General features: G+C 33.2%; 1 protein-coding gene across 1 annotated transcript in view; it reads right to left on the bottom strand.

Moving 5' to 3' along the window:
* Window positions 1-21392, bottom strand: part of Cad96Ca (tyrosine kinase receptor Cad96Ca) — a 171830-nt gene that overhangs the window by 28380 nt on the left and 122058 nt on the right. Inside the window, exon 7 of the mRNA XM_072523796.1 lies at window positions 3382-3663. Within this exon, the coding sequence (XP_072379897.1) occupies window positions 3382-3663 (282 nt within the window). The remainder of the gene's footprint in view (window positions 1-3381; window positions 3664-21392) is intronic.

Raw genomic sequence — 21392 nt, 5'->3', positions numbered from 1 at the left:
ATGTCCCGACCCGTTAGATTTGTGGCCCATAGCAAAATTATATCTCCATTATTTAATTTAAAAGCACCCGACAGCAAAAGCAGATCAATAAAGAATATCATTTCAGCTTTTTCTACATGGTTTATAAATTGACAGTTGATTGCAGACCTGCAAAAGAAACAGGAAAAAGATCCAAACAGTTGAAAACTCTATAATCAGAGAAGCGCTGGGAATACCAAAATACGTATCGTTACGGTGCGTATATAGAAGCTCACATTAAAAGAATATCCTGCGAACAATGAACGAGGGAGCATACGAAATTTTCAACGACCTCAGAAGCCATCCCAACAGAATATTAAGATAGTTAACAAACTATGATGAAAACCTAATGACGGTGCACAGGTGACAAAAACAACTAGCAGGATATAGAGTGCACAAGCAGGATCTAGGAATATTGAGATAGCCATGCAACAGTCAACACAAGCGGTGAAAGAAGGCCCAAAAAAACCTTCAGAAAATATACACGGGGTAGTGAGGGCAATATACACCTGGAAATGCACCCCCCACCCACACGCACACTTTCTAGCATTTAAATAAACATATCCACGAGGTGTGTGAGACGACTATACACTTGAGAATGCATACCCCAAGATTAACGGAAAAAAACACCTTCAGTCATTGCACTCTATACGAGTTCGACTAAATACCGATACTTTCACTAAAACTAAATAAATAAGTAGAAAGGTCCCATAAGAACTACACAGCCGCTTAGGCGTAGGCCCTTATAGTAGGTCACATAGAGACCCTATAGCAGAATCTGAGCATCGATATCATGTGCGACAAATATCGGTGGCCAGATAACTCGGATGCCCAGCAGATGAGAACAAAATTTATCAACTCGAGATTCATCAACTTCACATCTTTTTTAGGAACTTAAGTCGCGAAGTCATGCTAGAGTAAATGTAAATAGGGAGAAAAGCCGGTATGTGTGCTTACATATCTTACAGATAGGTGGACTAACCACGGTCATGAGAAACAGAGGGTATTCCATTATCTAGGTCACTCGAAGTAAATTTCAAAATCAGAAACCTACTCACGTAAGTCACACGTTGGGGAGGGGTGGAGGATAACTCCGTGAGGTCAGATAGGTACCTCTTCACAGTTAGGTGAGACCAGATTGATCTTCGGACATTTAGATGCCACTATAATAGTATACACGTGTTCCTAGGGGTAGGTTTGATCACTATGTGTGTGTGTATGTATGTGTGTGTGTCTGTTTTTCCAGTACATGCTCCGTAAGAGGTCTGTTGCAGAGATGCATTTTAAAACCGTAAAACAAAGAATAACATTACTTAAGGTATACTTTGTCAAATGTGACCCGAATGAATTGTTAAGTTTAGAGCACTCTAGAAAACAGGAGAATTCATATTAGGCCAATGCTGTGCGCCGTTTGCAATATTGGTAAAATTGTCAAACAAAAATTTGTTGGGTCAATATTGACATACTATACCACTTGAGGGTTAAGGTTGCATTGCATCTGGTACCATTTTCAACTCTGGGAGATTTTGAACTATCTTCCAGATTTGATACTGTATTCTTTCGTCCTGTTTCCTGGTATCTTCTCTGCCTTGTGTAAACTCCTCTCCTCGCCTCCTTCTTCATTCATATATGCAATGAAGGAAAGTCAAGTATGACCTCTATGGCGGCAATTGGGAGATTGCAATCGTTCCTATTAAAATTAAGCAAGCTTATCGTTAAAGCATATTCAGCTTCTCTATAAGTGGTTTATTTTAAGTTGTCTCATAGAATTTTCCTGCAGGGCGATCAGCGGATTACTAATAAAAAAAATATTGATTCTTAAACATAAAAATTTTCAATTACTATCTTATGTCATTTAATTCATTTTATTTAACAATGTGGACACCCTTATTCTTTAAAACTTACAAATTATTTCTTCTTGAAAATGCCTTATATGTTTCTAAAGTAATAAATATAGAACTTTTATTTTATGTAATACATTGACGTTTTTAAATTTAGCGGTATTATTATTTTCCGTGTTAGCTTGTATTATTATTTTTAATTTTATATGCGATTTTATATACTAATAACACCGAGTTCAAACAAACTTCGTTATCTTTTTCCGACGCTAAAGAGTCGTTTGTAAGCGGAATTCTACTATTCAATGGTAAATTGCTCTATTTAAATATCCGAGAAGATAAAATTTTATTCGGAAAAATTCTACCGTTAAAAGAAATTATTATTATTATTTCAAATTAATTGCACAATCACCATATTTCACAATTTACAAATATGAAGTTTATGATGTAGTAGAATATCGAGACAATTTTGTATTGGTAAACTTTATCTTGCTTTAATTCAAATATTCAAATAGGTTTATAATGTTTGAATAGTACGACAAGAAATTGGGGATGGTGACTCATAAATGTAAGTTGATCTACTAATTTTACGAGTTGCAAATCAAATACGTTGTTTACTAATAAGAAAATTAAAATAATATCGATTTATAATATTTTAATAGCTCTCCCTGCATTTTAATATGTAATATGTGGTCCTTATTACAGTAAACCAGCTGTAACAACAGACGTATTCACGATATGTTTAACAAATTAAAATTTGGTCAGCACAAATTATCCAAATTCTTAATTTTTTAGAGTAGTCTGTGTCATTTCGTGACGGCAACTTTAAAGTATGGTCTACATCGAAAATTTAATTATTTTAAGAAATTCATTTAAAAAAAATTAAATAGGTAGATAACAACGTAAGTGATGGATTCGACCGTTACTTGATGTAAATTCATTTTATATCACAATAAAACACTAAAAACGTTGTTTTCAAAACTTCCACAATTTATTATAATATCTTATCACTACAGTCGTTTCGGCAGAGTGCCTTTTTCAAGTGATCTATTTTTAGTACGTGTTTACGCTTTATAGTCTTTAACTCAATAGGCTGAGGAGGGGAGAACTGTTTATCTCAAGTTGGTCATTCAGAATTATGTCTGTGTTTTTTAAATTGTTAATTTCCATAGATTCCAATAAAGATAACTTAAGGCCTTTATTTTGGATGTGAAGAGTTGATGGTTGAAATTCAACGTTTTTTAGTGTAAAATTTACTGTTTCTTTTTGTACAATTACCTAAGGACCACCCTGTATATATATATATATATATATATATATATATATATATATATATATATATATATATATATATATAACGTTCCTAAGCAATAATAAATTCAATGACCGTACTGTAGTTCTTACTAGGACATAAATAACTATTTCATAAGATTATATCAACGTATAACTTCCGTACTCATACAAATTAAATTTATCGCTGTCCTTTGCATTATTAATAACATTCTTAACTAAAGAAAATACTTACTTTCTTCATGACGTCCACGGCGGACATGCCCGGATATGGCGTACTGCCAAGTGTAACGACTTCCCAAACGAGAACTCCGAAACTCCATACGTCAGACTTCACTGTGAATATATTATCATAGAGTGATTCCGGTGCCATCCACCTTATCGGCAGTCTCCCCTCGCTCTTTCGTTCGTAAATGTGGTTAGCGATTATATCTCTGGCAAATCCAAAATCGGCCACTTTGCAGATGTGGTCTTCGGTGATGAGAACGTTGCGGGCTGCCAGATCCCGGTGAATGATCTAAACAAATAAAAATAACAAATGAATTAACTTGACAATACGAGGACAATGATTGTATAATACACACAGTAAAATTATAATTAAACCCAATGTATTATATATACGTTAGATCATGAATGTGTTTTATTTTTATGACCTTGGCTTAGGAAATGGACCAGACTATTTTGTAACTTGTATTTACAATTCTACAATCAGAGGTCGAGTTAGTAGTGAATGTAAACTAAAAATGTAATTTACTTTTTTTTCTCCTATTTTTGTTTTATTTTTTAATTTCCTAATGATTTTCATTTTTTATGATAGGGTTACTTATTTATTTTTTTATTTTTTTTATTTCTACTTTTAAGTTTTGGTTTAATACTAAAAATTCTAGCGCCGTCAATTTTACGATTGCGCTTAGTAAAATGAAAACTGAAAAATTATGCAAATTACGCTATTACATTTTATGATATAATGACTTATACCTAGAAGAGATACCGTTGTTTATCATTCCTGCAGGGTAGCTTTATTGTGCTCATTTGTTTCATTTCGAATTCGGCTTTATTAGTGCGCGAACCTAAATAGTTTTGTTTTGTTTGTATTTATGTTGTATTTCAATATGGAGACGGAAATGCTAGAAGAAATATTAAATTTTTAAAATATATCAGGTAACTTGTCAGGTGACGAGTGTGATAATGAAAATGGTACGGTTTTCCATGATGACTCCCTTCGAGATACTGATTCTTGTGCCGGGGTAGTTGAGCTTTTCGTCAAGTGAATCAGAGTTAGATAAATCTTTGCTTGAATTACATGTCCCAAGAACATCCACTGAACATAGTTCGAATCAACAAATAATTATCAATCCTATATTGACTAATAAAAAAACTGACTGGGGAAGCTTCAAAATAAACCTTGAACACAAAATTAATCTTGCTGTCTTATTAAGAAACACGAGGCAACTTGATGACGAATTAGAAGTTTTTATAAAAAATATCCAACAGGTAGCTTAAAAAATACTCCTACAATAACTTCTAGAACAAAAGGGAACAACTATCCAGAGAACCTAACAACAGAAATCAGAGAACTCATAGTAGAAAAAAGAAATTTAAAAAAAAATGGCAGTAATACAGAGGCTCCACGAGGCAAAACTGGTCTAAATAATTCTTCACAATAACTAAAAAGGTAGATAGGTACAGAATTTTAAAACAATTCAACACTTAATTTGTTTTAAGGAATTTAACAGCTGACCAGAACACAGATTATTTATTTTGAAAGGCAACAAAAATAATGAAGAGACTAATTATTCATTCTCCTCCTATCAAGTTGGAAAACCGTAACTGGGCTAGAAGTAACGAAAACAGAACGATTTGCAGATCATTTAGAAAGCAAGTTCAAACCCAACGACAATGATAGTTAAGAACTGAGATGGAAAGAACCTCTAATGTTAAGAACTTAATTTGTTTCCCTTTTTTAATATTTTTTTGTTATTTAAATTAATCTGTCTCGGCTGCAATTACCATTGATACAAACAATATTGTGTACAATAATTACAATAAGCACATGTAACTAATAATCGAAACAACTAACAAGACGTACGAAGGCGAAGGTAAAGGTGTATAAAACAATCATACGACCCGTTGTGATGTATGAAAGCGAAACGTGGACGATAAAAAAGGCAAATGAAAAGAGACTATGTGTTTGGGAAAGAAAAATCTTAAGGAAGATCTTTGGCCCTGTGCTGGATGAAGCATCAGAACAATATAGGATAAGAACTAACAAAGTGCTCGAAGAACTTTACCCAGACGCCAACATCGTAAAAGAAATAAAGTCCAGAAGACTCCAATGGGCAGGACACCTCAGAAGACATTCTGACGAACGAACAGTAAGACTGGTGTGGGAGGAAGTCCCAACTGGAAGGAGACCACGCGGACGCCCTCGTCTCCGGTGGTGAGATAATATAGCAGGAGACCTAACAACTATGGGCGTGGAGAATTGGATGGAGGTTGCTTAAGACAGAAAACAGTGGAGGCATGTTGTCGAGTCGCTAAAACCCACGAAGGGTGGTAACGCCACGGAGTAACAGTAACATGTAACTAATTGCTACATTTAATCTATAAGCTTAGCACCTATGACTAAATAATATAATATAAGTAAAGTACATGGAAAACAAGGGGTCATATTCTGTTGAACAACGTCTTTCAAGAAACTAATTAGATTAAAGACTTGATTGCATGAGTTTAAAACGTCTTTGATATTAGACATAAGTTTATGTTGCACTTTGTGTTTTGCGTACCGGGGACACTCGATCAGGATGTGTTTCACAGTTAATGCACTTGAGCAGATTTGGCAATTGGGCTTTGGCTCGGACTTCATTAAGTATTCATGTGTGAATCGGGTATGTCCTATTCTTAATTATCTTTATTTTGTTTTATTTTTTTTTATTTGTTCGCATGGTACACTACAATATTGGTGTAATTCTTAGATTGCTGATAACTTCCGTCTTAATTCTATAATTAAATTTTTTATTTAACCTTAAAGTATAATTGAAAATTTCTCTATTTCCACATAAAATTAATTTATTTAAGTGAAATAGGAAGCAGACTTTTAGTTTTCGCAAATCTACATAATAACTTGTTTTTCTCCCTCTAATAGGATATGTGTTAAGTCTCCATATTTTCCACAGATACAGTATGAAGTGCCTGATAGATTTATTTTGTAGTTTAATGAAGATGTTAGAGCATAGTTTGACCCTATCCTACTAATAGTTTTCATAAAAACTCTGTTAAACTCTGAATAAAACAATCTCTTTTGAAAAAGTTTGTGTTGCCCTTGTTTCAAGGATCTCTTTTTGAGATTCTGTATAATTTGCTTGCCATTTTAATTTAAGCTAATGTTTACTACATACATCTATACCTGATACCGGTAGAATATTGTTGTTTATGTTTTCTCCGCTTGATAATGCAGTTTTGCTTAAAACTGGATAAAGAGAAACATAATAAATAACATCAGCTATTATATTACCCTTTATACCGGAATAAATGTGTTTTGATAGCCTATAAATTTATTTAACATGATTTACATCTCTAGTGCTTAGAAGTTTCAGAATCTAAACGGATATACAGGGGGATCCACTTGTGGCAAAATCAATTACTATCTGTTATTATAAGCGATAACAAAAAATTTATAAAAATAATAGATAGCTATTTCCTTTAAATTCTAAAATTAGTTAAAAATATACAGGGCTTCTGTGACACTGTATGGCATCAAAAATATGTTTTTTTTTTTTAATAAAACACCCTATATTTTATTTTAAATTAAAAATCTGCTTCATTTCGTCATTATAAGAATACACGTTGTTTTGTGCTATACAAGGTATTTAAGAAGTTATAACCAAATTGAACCCCGGCACTTTTCTTATACAAAAGTTGTTCCAGTTAAATTGGCTGAAACTTTGTACAGAGGTAGTAGCTTTGGTCATGCTTTGAGAGCGCGGCATTTGTGAGAACTCAAATCATAGTCTCATCTGTGGGAACAACAAATGTACACGGTATAGAGATAATAACCACTGAGATTGGAAAATGCAGACTAATATCGGTATACAAGCCCCCAAACTAGCCTTTTATATTTTCACCCCCAACTAACTTCCAATCACAACCCAATCAACTTGTAATGGAAGACTTTAACAGTCACAGTTTACTCTGAGGCTATACAGATTTGGACGCAAAGGGAGACGCAGCAGAAGCATGAGCCATTACGAGTGGCCTCACGTTAATCCATGATCCTAAACTTCCACCATCGTTTCAAAGCAAAGTTCGGAAAAGATAATATAACCCGGATATCTATTTTTCAAGTAATAACCTCAAAGACTGAGGTCGTATATGGCCGATATATGGCCCATATCAAAAACTCAGCATAGACCAAATGCTATAAATATCTTTCCAATTATCAGACCACAAGCTATTCCATTTAGAAGGAGATAAGTAGACAAACATGTCAAATTCTGAGCAGATACGCCTTGAACCAAAAGTAGAGAACTACGAAAAATTTGTAGAGATACTTAAAAATGTGTCTAGAAAAGCTATTTCCAGAGGATGTAGACAACAATGTGTTTCCGGGATGTCCAGCCAGTCCAAAGAACTAATGAGAACATTCGAAACCCTCTACTCCACTGACCCTTTTAGCCAAGACACGGTTGACTATGGAGCAGTACTCTTTTAACAGCTAAGTCAAGCCAGACATGAAAAGTGGATTAAGACCCTGGAAAAAAAGGAAATGACACATAATATCAAAATAGTATGGAACATTGTAAAAAAACTTATCGGTGATCCACAGGAACATAAACCACCTTGCAAGATTACAGCAAATTAAGTCGCTGCTCAAATTCTTATGAATGAAAGAACTACGAACCGTTATAAGAAATCAAACCATAGAAGCAGATTGGATTCAGAGATAAACCACCTAGTAACTCCTTTTATACTGAAATAACTCCACGACGGTGTCAACAGTTAAAAAACGGGAAAACAGCAGGTGTGGATGATATGTGCAGTGAACAAATAAAGCATCTAGGCCAAGGAGCAAAAAACTGGATCTTGCAACTTTATAACACGTGCTGCAAAGCCTACGAAATTCTAAAATCATGGACGAAATCTGAAGTAATAGCCTTGTTAAAACCAGTAAAGGACCCAGAAAATCTCAGTAGCTACCGACCTTTTTCAAACTATACGAGAGACTTATATTAGCCAGAATAGAAAAAAATGTCGACAAGCACCTTATCCCACAACAAGGAGGATTCATATCCGGCAAATCTTGCATCGGCTAAGTCCTCGCACTAACAGAACAGATTGAAGAGGGCTTTGAAGAAAAACTTATAATAGGGGCTGCTTAGATTTGATAGCAGCCTATGACACAGTAAGACACAAAATATTGCTCCGCAAATTATACGATACTCTTAATGACCACCATGTGGGTAAGGCCGTGTATTCCTTACTGCAAAACAGACGTTTCTTGGTTATGCTGGAGGGTAAAGTAAGTGTAAAGTAAGTAGGTAGAGAGTTCTCACAGGGAAGCGTTTTAGCATCAATGATTTTCAATATATACACAAACGACCAACCCACTCCTACCGAAACTAACCACTTCTTCTATGCCGACGATCTTGCAATATGTGCTTAAGAAAATAGTTTTAAAGAAGTGGAGAAAACTGCCTCAAAAACAATGACAGTGTACTACTTGCAGAATTTCCTAAGACCCAATCCCTTTAAAACCTAAGTTTGCGCTTTCCACCTTCGCGCAAAGAAACCCAAGCGAAAACTCCAAATTGCGTAAAATGGTAATACATTAGAACACATAAACCAAACTATATATCTTGGAGTAACTCTGGACCGGTCCCTCACCTATATACAATATTGCATAAAAACAAGAGGGAAAGTAACAACTAGGAACAGCATACTCAAAAAGCTAACATGAAGTAAATGGGATGCACGTCCTGGCGTTTTAAGAACAACGGCAGGCACAGGCACTGTGTTTCCCGTTTGGGGCAGATCTGTCCACACCAAACAAGTTGATACTGCGCTAAATGAGACATGTAGGATACTAACGGGGTACATGAAACCAACGCCACTCTCAAAACTATATAAAGCAGCGGGTTTTTGCAGAACCCCACTGCACAGGCGTTGCAAAGCAGATAGAGAAAATTAAACAGATGGCGGACGAGCGGCATGCCCTATACAAAGCTTGAACACCACGAAAGCGGCTAAAATCTAGGAAAATCTTCTTCGGAACAGTGCAGGATGAACCGCCTGAGTATTTTCCTCTTCCCCAGGTTTAATGGACCGTCCAGTCCCTAGACTATGAACTGTGGAAAACTATGAATAGGATAATAACGGAGGTAGCTCCAGTAAAATCAAACATAGCAAAATGGGGAAAATAGACCAAGATGATGTGAACTGTGACTGTGGAGAAACACAGAATATGTGTAGAAACTGCCCTTATCTTATTCCCTGGAAGATTTGTGGCTCGCCAATAAAGATGGAACCGACGTAGCCTGATACTGGGCCGAAATATTATAAATGACATGTCCGGACACGATAAAGTAAGTAAAGTAAGCCATGCTAATCAAAAGTTTTATTGTTCTGAGACCCAAAAATCAACTGTGTATGAGTTACAGACGTTCAAGATGTATATATATATATATATATATATATATATATATATATATATATATATATATATATATATATATATATATATATATATATATATATATATATATATCGAGAAAAGGAGTACGACCGTCAATCCAAAATAAACTAAGGAACACTCGAAGAGTGGTGGGTTTTTCGGTCAAAGTGGAGAAATAAAACACCTTTTTTGTCTTTTATTTCTCCACTTTGACCGAAAAACCCACCACTCTTCGAGTGTACCTTAGTTTATATATATATATATATATATATATATATATATATATATATATATTATGTATTATGCAAATATGTATTTTTCGAATGGACTACAAACTGACATGGATCTCAAATAATGTATTTCAAATATATTTGTAATAAAAGTTAAACAAGTGTCCTGAATATAAAATAAACATTTTTTCTTCGAATTATCAAAATAGCTCTTAAGAAAATTAAAAGAGAACTTCAATCGGTAGAAGAATTATTGGATGACCGTCCAAAATATGGAGTGACAACCTTCCATAGAGGTATCAAGGTATCAATCTGGATTGTAAATACCTGTCGCTTTTTTACTAATATAGTAAATTATGGGCTTATACCAGTAAAACTTTCATTATTTGACGTGAACACCGATAACGTTTCGATATAGTTCTAATTTTTTTGGCAGAAGCTGTATTTCAGTTACTTTTCAATTTTCCCTAACAACTTCTCTGTTTTTTTGTCAAATCACTAAGTTCTATTTTAATTTATTTTTCTTGTAGACTTTTTAAGTAACGTTTATTATTGCCACTTTAAATTTGATAAAATAATATATTTTCTTTATTACACTATAACTGAAATAAGAAGGTAGAATCTATTTTTTTAGGAAAAAAATTTTAACAGTTTAATATCTTTTCCCTCGCTGTATAAACAAACAGTTGGTTTTCCGGTCTGAAGCCAAATCAATTTATTTTGTGTAGGCCTGATTCGAGGCAACGCTTGATTCAACATCCAGATACAAAAAAAGTATAGAAAAACACTTAGGCTGTTATCCGTTGCTAAATTGGAAGTGGGTAAACAAACTAAGGAATATAAATGAGATAATATATTGCAGAGATCTGAGACGGTTGGAGAAGGAATCAATTCGAAAATTACTTAAATTTCATTACGGGAGGCTGCAGTTCCGATTGATTATTCGGGGAGATCAACAAAGTGACCACGTTCTGTTTAGAATGTAGAAAACCAGAATGTACATTTTGGGAAAATTAGGTCACGTGTGGGGAAGCATTCAAATTAAAATTCATTTCTAAATGTACACCGAGGATTTTCAGGAGAGTTTAAAAATGGGAAATTCAACAAAAACATACGAAAAAACATTTGAATGAATATTAACGTACATAGCCAAACTTACATTATTTTAGATTTTGTATTTGTTGTTTCGTGATTTTTTTTTATATTCCTTTAAATATATCGCAAAAAAATCATTAAAATCAATATTCTTTTTATTAATAAAACTTGTTTAAATATGTTTATATGGAATTAACCCACAATTATAAATTGTAATGAAAATCACATTCTTAAATAAATAGAGTTTGATATTTCAAATTCCACTTCAGAAATCTATATCAAAAAACTTCATTTATAAAATACACTGTCAATGCAAAATTTTCTACGTGGGAGAAACAGCAAGACCACTAAGTGTCAGGATTAACGAGCATAAAACGTATATCAAAGACCACAATGGAAAGATGCATCAATAATCATGAAAGAAACAGACATAAAAGATAGAAAAGTCAAAGAATCAGCCCCCAACCTACAAAACAAAAAAAAATTGTAGCAAACCCATTAGCAAATTAGCAGAATGTAGCAGATTTTGGTTGCCAAGAGTAACAGAAGAATTTAACAACAATTGCGGAGTAACATTTTAAAAACATCACCTAAAATCTTATACACAATACATATGCAACACACAATACACAAAACACAAATCAACTATTTTATTTTACCTAACCATGCAGAGCAAAGTAGAAAAAAGATAATGCCTGACAAACCCAGGCGTATCAAAAAATTACTTACTTAATTTGACTTATACTTATTGTACGCAAGAGAGATACCTCTAGTAATATTCCAAACGATCGAAAATATCTACTAAAACAACTCAATAGAGTCCTCTATTGTTCAACATGATTATGGATGAAAAAATAATAAAAAAGTAAGAACTAGAAAAAAATATAAAATGGGAGCAAAACAACTTAAAATAATCGGCTATGCAGACGACGCAATACTACTCTCTCAAAGTGAAGATGATTTACAACGTATGCTGCACCAATTTAATATAATCGCCAGAAAATTTAACATGTTAATTTCCCCAAAAAAAGACAGCCTGGTTATAACAGCAAATTTACTAAGATGTAAATTGGAGCTAGAAGGTCAGATAATAGAACAAGTGATGGAGTTTAAATATCTAGGCATCACATTATCTAGCTACGGAAAGCTCGAAACTAAAGTGGAAGATCAAGTAAATAGAGCAAACAGAGCTGTAGGATGTCTGGATGAAACAATATGGAGAAATAAAAATATCGGGAAAGAAATAATAGGCAGAATTTACAAAACAGTCATGGGACCAATAATGACATATGTGGCAGAAATACGACCTAACACAGAGAAGACAAAAAGGATGTTAGAAACCGCAGAAATGAAAACACTTAGAAAAATTGATGGTAAGACACTATGGGACAGAGCTAGAAAGAAGTACAGAATGCGACGTAGATACAAGGTGGAGAACATCAAGAACTGGGTAAGAAACAGAAGAGTAGAATGGAATCATCATATAAGCCGAATGACAATAAGTAGAGTAGTAAAGAGGGCAAGAGACGATTTCCCAATGGGGAGATGATCGGTAGGAAGACCACGAAAATGATGGAACGACAACTTACTAGAGGCACATCAAAAAACAGACAGCCATGTCTACATAAAAAGATGAAGAAGAAGAAGAAGAAGAAGAATTTAACTTATATTTCAACATAATGATCTTAAACGTTACTGTAATTATAGATATGTTTTTTAAAATAATGTATTTTGAAAATTGTAATATTTATTTAATTTCAAAGTTTGGCTATTCCACTTTCCCCTATGTCAACACCATACATGACACATAATGTCCCAGCAGTCATAAATCCACCATCAAACGTAACAAAGTCCTAAAAGGATATTTCTGATTCAGACATTACCGTATTCCATTATTCAGGATGTGAAATAAAAATATCTTTCATTTAAGCTTCTTCTGTTGACGACTATGGAAAACCACAGTGTACATAACAGTTTCTATAGTAGTCGTAGTTACGTTTCGCTAAGCTTTATCAACCATTCTCATAGCTTGCAATACATCTATAGTAGAATTATTTTTTTCTTCCATATTCTCCATGTTTCATAAAATGACTTGAAGTTTTAATGCTAACTTGATAGCAGATATTGGATTTTAACTGCTTCATTTGTAGAATATCATGAGCTGTACAATTATTAACAAGTAATAGAATTTTTCTTTTTTTTATCAAAAGTTAATTAGTTAATTTATTTGTGGGTCAGTTTTTAAATTGCAGAAGTGATTTATGCTTTTGTATTTGCTGCATATTGCAAAGGTAGTCATTGACATCTTAAAAAGGGGAGATAATTTTTAGATTTTTGAGTTTTAATATGCATGACATGTTTGCTGCTAGCAGAATAGTTAAACGTTCCTTGCTCTTTTGACCATGGTATTTATTATTTTTAAAAGTTAAAGTCGTGTCAGGAAGAGATTTAAAAAATAGTCCCATTTTGTAATTATTGAAGATATTGTCTGGTTCTAACCGATATAACAAATCTTGTAAATCACATTTACATTTGTTATATGATATAATGTGTCCCACATATCAATAATTTAGAGTATATTTTGGCTTTTTCTCGTAACAGTGGTCCACTAACGCTAATATTTTGACTACGAAACTGTTCAAACCATTTAAGAAAGCCTTCCTTCAAGCACAGAAATTCTGCAGTTCGTCGTCTTTTTAATGACAAAATTTGACCGTTTTAGAATGTTTGTGAAATTGTAGCATTTCGTTTCCTTCAATTTAAAACCCAAATAATCTTTCGTTCTTTTTAGGTCGCCGCCGTCGATAATAAATCATTTTATTGTTTGTTTATGTCACAGGCGCAAATTTCTTCGATATTTCTTTATTCAAACTGCCCGATATTGCGTTTTCAAATTAAGAATGTACGTCTTAATTTCCGTTGTGTCTTGTTTATGTGTCTTAAACCCAAAGTGTTTTGTTTATACCAACTTATGTGATCAATTTTTTAAGATAATTTTGTCATTTTCGTTGGAGCTGCGGTGAAGAGCGGTGGTCTTCAGCGTTATGTCCAAATTTTACGTCAAATTTGAAATGTTCCTCGTTGTTCGTCTTGTTTTTATGAAAAATATGTAAAATATAGTAGCAGTTTAATGGTTCAGTTACAGTTTTAAGTGAGTTTTGAAATGTTGCCATTGTATCCAGTTGTACCTTTTCCTGTTTTTAAGAAGCCAAGTCCAGTTAAGTTTCCAAGGTTTGTGTTCCAGTGACCCATTTTCCTTTTTGTTCGTGTGTCAGAGATTCCCAGCCATTGTTGAGTTTTTAAGAAGTCCAGTTTACAGCGCAAGTGTAATTTTTGTGAAATCCAGATAACTTTCAAATGTTAAAGTAAAGACAAACATTTTTTTAATAATAAGAATTTGCTTTCATAACAAAAAAGATTTGTAATAATTAATAAATTGTAAAATTTTAGGGTTTGACTTTAGCTGTCAATTTATTTGTTCAGTTTTTTTTTAATTTAATGTTAACTCACGACAGCTCTTTTTATTATTTTTGATTGTAGTTTGTTTTATTTTTAAAAAAAGGTTAATCTCTGTGCGGTAAATTTTGTAAGTTTATAATAGTATCTCCAACTCCTGGAATTTGTAAACAGATGAAACATGTATTATTTTTTTGTATTTTTGTATTTTGCGACTATTGTTGTATTATTTTTTTACTGTCTATTTTGTAACTGTTTGTGGTGACACAAAAATAAATGTTAAATTTTGTTTCTTAACTTTTTGTTTATTCTTTTTTTAACTACCCTTTTTTGAGTTTTATTTGAAAAAGATATGTTTTTTATGTTTAATAATTATATTATTATCTCCAATTACAACTAGCTGTTGTGATGGTTATAATTAGGCACCTTAAATTGGCGCTCTATATAAATTACTAGAGGTGTTTCCTGTTTCTTTCTTTTTATTTTGTCGCAAGAGATTCATGACCGTTTGTTTCATATTTTTGTAGTTGCCCCAATCCAAACCTCGTGATATTTTTTTACTTATTTACGACCCCAGCTCTCCTAACAAACCCTGAGTGCCGTTCGCACAAGTAGCGTTTATTTTGCTTACCCTATCTCCACCCCCATAGTTTTTATTCCCCCAATCTTCTATCCCCAAAATCTTACCCTATGGTAGTCAAAATATAATCGTTACAAAATGAAGAATTTTTTATTATTATTGACGGAGTACTGATTGGTAGGCCAAATCGATCAACAGCATCTTCCTTCTTTTGACAGCTCTTGGCAGCTTCGATCTCTTCTTACTTTCAGCGAACCTTCAGTTTACGTTTCACAGCACTTATGCTTTAACAATTTTATTTGTAAACTGTTGTACAAATTGATGTGTATTGCGGTAAAACCAAACTACTTCTAACAATTTTTCAATCGACAACAAATGACTTGCTTCGCCAAAGTTCAAATGAAATAAAAAAGAATAAAATTAAACACTAAGCAAACAACCAAGCGCATGTTAAACTAAGTGGCAAAAATGGTAATCTTATTTATTGTATACTTCTAAATTGTTTTATAAGAAACAATGGTGTACTTGTATACAGTGTACAGTGTACACTGTCGGCAAATTCCTGTAAATTTAGGAAAACCAGGAATCTAGGTAACGTATGCAAAAAACTGAAGAGCCTGTAGTTAATGGAGCTAGTGAAGTTGCAGTGTTAGGACATGTTCACCTAGATTCTATGTTAAATACGAGGCAAATTCTTCTTCTTCAGTGCCTTATCCGGTCCGGATGTTGGCGATCATCAAGGCTATCATGGTTTTGTTGACTGCTCTGCGAAACAGCTCCGCTGAGGTCATCCCAAACCATTGTCGGAGATTTTTTAACCACGAGATACGACGGCGTCCCGGTCCTCTTCTGCCAAATACTTTACCCTGCATAACAAGTTGAAGAATTCGATATTTTTCTTCGTTCCGCATCACGTGGCCGAGGTACTCAAGCTTACGTTGTTTAATTAAATTAAGCACTTCTTTTTCTTTTGTCATGCGCTGTAGGACCTCAACGTTGGTGACATGGTCCACATAAGATATTTTTAGTATCCTTCTGTATATCCACATCTCGAAGGCTTCGATTCGTTTTTCAGTGGCTTGCGTCAGTGTCCAGGCTTCAACTCCATATAGTAACACTGGAAGAACGTAGCACCTCACTATCTGCATCTTGGTTCCCAAACTGAGATCACTGCAGCACAGCAAGGATCTCAACTTAATAAAAGTAGACCGTGCCATTTCAATTTTGGATCTAATCTCTTGAGCGTAGTCCCATTGTACGTTGAGGGTAGTTCCGAGGTAAGTGAATCTGTCGACTCTCTGGATCTCTTCGCTACCTGCCATTAGTGCCCCGGGATCTAAATTTGTACGGCTGACAACCATGAATTTAGTTTTCTTAATATTAAGGTTCAGTCCGTATGTTACGCTCACAGTTCGCACTCGGTCTAGTAAGGCCTGCAGATCGTTTAGGCTGGTTGCTAGTAACACAGTGTCATCGGCGTAGCGGATATTATTGATGTATTCACCGTTCACTCGGATTCCCATGTCTAGGTTTGTGAGGGCTTCATTAAACATCTCCTCAGAGTATATATTGAAAAGAGTCGGCGATAGCACACATCCTTGCCTTACTCCTCGCATGATCTTCACTTGGTCGGTCAGCTGGTCTTCGACCTTGACTTGAGCACGCTGGTTTCAGTATAAATTCATGATGATCCGAATGTCCTTCTCATCCAATCCTACTCTTTGTAGTGCGGTGACCATCTTCTGGTGCTGACAACGGTCAAATGCCTTGGCGTAGTCAATAAAACAAATATAGACATCACAACTGACATCGCGGCATCTCTGAAGTAGGACTTGTAAGGTGAAAAGTGCTTCACGTGTACCCATAGAATTGCGGAATCCGAATTGCATTTCACCGACATTTTCTTCGCGGCAACTAGCAGCTGTATATGGAATCTCCGAACTAATATACAAGTTATTTTGAAGAAGCACAAATATTTCGTCTATATAAAATACACATACTAGTCAGCGAGCAGTGGCCGATTCACAGTTCACAATATCTGTTTCTCCGATAAATGCACTTTTTCATAAATAAAAATTTAACTCGTTATAATTGTCATTATTGCTCTGCTTCAAATCCCTCGAAATGCTCTGACTTTCCACGAGGTGCGTACCAGCATAACTCGATTGTTATCCAATGTTTAGACTCTTCATACGCAAAAACTGTGTTCTTAAGCATACGACAGATTGAAAAATATATATGTTTCGAACATTTCCGCGGATAGAACAATTAAACCTAGTGTTAAGATTAATACTATTACATATATATATACAAGGATTTCCACAGTTTTCACTGTATTTCTTCACTCAACCGTTTTCTCCAATTTTTCCTGTTTAGCCAGTCCCCTTTCTGTAGGTTTCTTCTACTCATTGCTTCGTCCACCTCATCTCTGAAAGATCTTCGGGGTCTGCCTCTCTTTCTTCTTCCTATCGGGCTCCACTCTGTTATTCTATTTATCCACCGATTTTGGTCTGCTCTTCTGACATGTCCGTACCATGTTAATCTCTTCTGTTCGATGTAGTCTATTATGTCGGAGTTCATTCCCATTCTCCTCTTAATCTCCATGTTATTTATTCTGTCTCTTCTTGTTACTCTGCAGCTTCTCCTTAGGAATTCCATCTCTGTTGCTCTTATTTTGTTTTTGGTTTTCTTATTTATTGTCCAATTTTCACACCCATAAGTGAGGATTCTTCTTGTCATGGTATTATATATTTTTTTCTTTGTTTTTATGCTGATGTTCTTATCCCATAGTACCGGGTTCAATTTTCGTATGCAGTCTCTTGTTTGTCCTAGTCTATTTTTTATCTCTTCCTCCGTTGTTCCTTTGTTTGATATTATGAAACCTAAATACTTATACTTGTCTGTTCCTTTGATTTGTTTACCTTCGTCTATTTCCAGCTGTTTTATTTCTGTATTCTCCGTTGTTAGGTATTCAGTTTTCTTTAGGTTTATTTCCACTTACTATTACAAAAATTATTATTAAACTCAACAGTCTTCCGGGTTGAACCGCGCCGAGCTTTCGACACCCTATTTGATGTCTTCTTCAGGACTCTCGAGGTCTCAGTCTTCCGACCCCCCAGACACTACTACGCTGATCACTAACCAATCACCGCCAGTAGTGCAATGATATGCAGCCAAGAAACAAAGGTGTGGGCTGAGTGCACCATTTCAAACAAATAAGTCTTATTATTTTTTTTGTAAAGTCAACCGTTTTCAAAAAAAAATATTAATTTTAATCCATTTAATTATTGTCCACAATAAAGTAAATACAGCTGACAACTTTGTGCTCCTTGTTATAATATTTTAATTAGAATACGAAGTAACCAAGACTAAATGCAGAAGATGCGATTTTGTATATAGTCAGTAATAATTCAAGAGTAAGTACCCGATCTATGGCTAGAATGGTTTACATTTGGTGTACATAAAAACGTTGTTCATCAGACATTTACGGAACAACTACTACATCCTTAGAATCTCGAAGATTAAGGTTTTGAAGATGGTTTCAGAACAAAATCGCCAGAGAACTTGAATTTCCGTAGAGTGTTGTGTGCAGATGAAGCTTGTTATATGAGAAAAGGTGTGTTTAACTTTCACAAATGCTACGTGTGGAATGACGAAAACCCGTACTATACGTAGGACAAATTTTTAAAACATATATATATATATATATATATATATATATATATAACTGTTTTGGATGGGTTGGAGTCAATAATAGGGCTATTAGTTAACTATTTTTTTAATCTCGAGCTTTCAATTGTGTTTACAATTATTATCAAGAGCTAAAAAAGACAAAATACTTACAAGGTTGAACTAAAAAGAAAAAACAATTTTTGTTAACTTACCAAATAAAAATTAGTTTGGTAAGTAAAAAATCACTGCTTACATGTTCAAAATATTTTATATAAAAATGTTTTGATCTAACAAATGTTTCTCCGAAAATTTCTATAATTTTGAAAACATTTTTTTAATATAAAAATAATTGAATTTATAAATAAGTTCAAATAGCAACCAATTACAAATAGCCTCAATGTCATAAATGCCAACATAAAATTTTTATTTTTGACAATTATATTGCCAAAAGTAAAACTTCGTTTAAACATTCTTTTTTGTTTAGTAACAAAAAGAAGAAGATTTATTCACCCTTGACAGATGTCTGAAAGAATGTGATAGATATATGGAGAATTGAATATGACATTTTACAATTTTTATATATAAATCATAAAGAAAGAATATAATTATATATTTTACTTAAATTTTGAATCTCAGATCTTTTGTTTAAACTCTTATCATTTTTGCTAATACAAACCATTTCCAAAAAAGTCCTTTTAAATTTATTACTTTCACTACATAAAATTTTAATGTTATCAAAATCCATAATATGGTCTTTATCGATTACATGTTCTGCCAAAGCACAAGATGGTTTTTTAATTCTGCAATCACTTTTGTGAGAAATAATGCGATTTGAAAGATTTCTTCCGGTCTCACCAACATATTCAGCCTCACACTGAGTACAACTAATGCTGTATACTAAATTCGTTTTTTCAAATTTGTCTATAGGATATTTAGTTTTAGAATATAAAGATGAAATAGTTTTGATGTTCTTTGTTGCTATTTTTATATTGTCAATAACCTTTAGTGTTTGTATTAATTTAGGTGTTAATGATGGTATAAAAGGTAGTGAATGATAATAGATGTTCTGATTGTTAGATACAATGTTTTGAGATTGAGCAAAAAATGGTGTTAAATTATTTATATTACCAATATTAGAAAAAAGCATCCTATGTAGCATATCTGGAGGATAAGAGTTTTCAATTAGAATATTTTTTAATAACTGAAGATCTTCCTGTAGATAATCTGGATGAGAAAGTTTTAAAACACGTTCTTTTAATCCTGTTATAAGGTTCATTTTCATCTTATTTGGATGGTGAGAGTAATAGCTTATAAATCTATTACTACATATGGGTTTTCTGAACCATTTGGTTTTCAACATATTGTCTGTATTTCTTACAATTCTCATGTCAAGGAATGGTAGAGAATTATCTACCTCTTCCTCAACTGTGAATTGTATATGCTGATTATGACTGTTGAAAATGTTGACTGTTTCATGAATTTTGTGTTTAGGAAGTGCCAAAACTAAATCATCTACATATCTCTTAATAAAAGTGTTTTAAAACTTTCTCATCCAGATTATCTACAGGAAGATCTTCAGTTATTAAAAAATATTCTAATTGAAAACTCTTATCCTCCAGATATGCTACATAGGATGCTTTTTTTTTTTTTCTAATATTGGTAATATAAATAATTTAACACCATTTTTTGCTCAATCTCAAAACATTGTATCTAACAATCAGAACATCTATTATCATTCACTACCTTTTATACCATCATTAACACCTAAATTAATACAAACACTAAAGGTTATTGACAATATAAAAATAGCAACAAAGAACATCAAAACTATTTCATCTTTATATTCTAAAACTAAATATCCTATAGACAAATTTGAAAAAACGAATTTAGTATACAGCATTAGTTGTACTCAGTGTGAGGCTGAATATGTTGGTGAGACCGGAAGAAATCTTTCAAATCGCATTATTTCTCACAAAAGTGATTGCAGAATTAAAAAACCATCTTGTGCTTTGGCAGAACATGTAATCGATAAAGACCATATTATGGATTTTGATAACATTAAAATTTTATGTAGTGAAAGTAATAAATTTAAAAGGACTTTTTTGGAAATGGTTTGTATTAGCAAAAATGATAAGAGTTTAAACAAAAGATCTGAGATTCAAAATTTAAGTAAAATATATAATTATATTCTTTCTTTATGATTTATATATAAAAATTGTAAAATGTCATATTCAATTCTCCATATATCTATCACATTCTTTCAGACATCTGTCAAGGGTGAATAAATCTTCTTCTTTTTGTTACTAAACAAAAAAGAATGTTTAAACGAAGTTTTACTTTTGGCAATATAATTGTCAAAAATAAAAATTTTATGTTGGCATTTATGACATTGAGGCTATTTGTAATTGGTTGCTATTTGAACTTATTTATAAATTCAATTATTTTTATATTAAAAAAATGTTTTCAAAATTATAGAAATTTTCGGAGAAACATTTGTTAGATCAAAACATTTTTATATAAAATATTTTGAACATGTAAGCAGT

The sequence above is a fragment of the Diabrotica undecimpunctata genome, chromosome 2, assembly GCF_040954645.1.
Source record: "Diabrotica undecimpunctata isolate CICGRU chromosome 2, icDiaUnde3, whole genome shotgun sequence".
In the NCBI taxonomy this organism is placed as follows: domain Eukaryota; kingdom Metazoa; phylum Arthropoda; class Insecta; order Coleoptera; family Chrysomelidae; genus Diabrotica; species Diabrotica undecimpunctata.
This window is presented reverse-complemented; position numbering and strand designations above follow the sequence as displayed.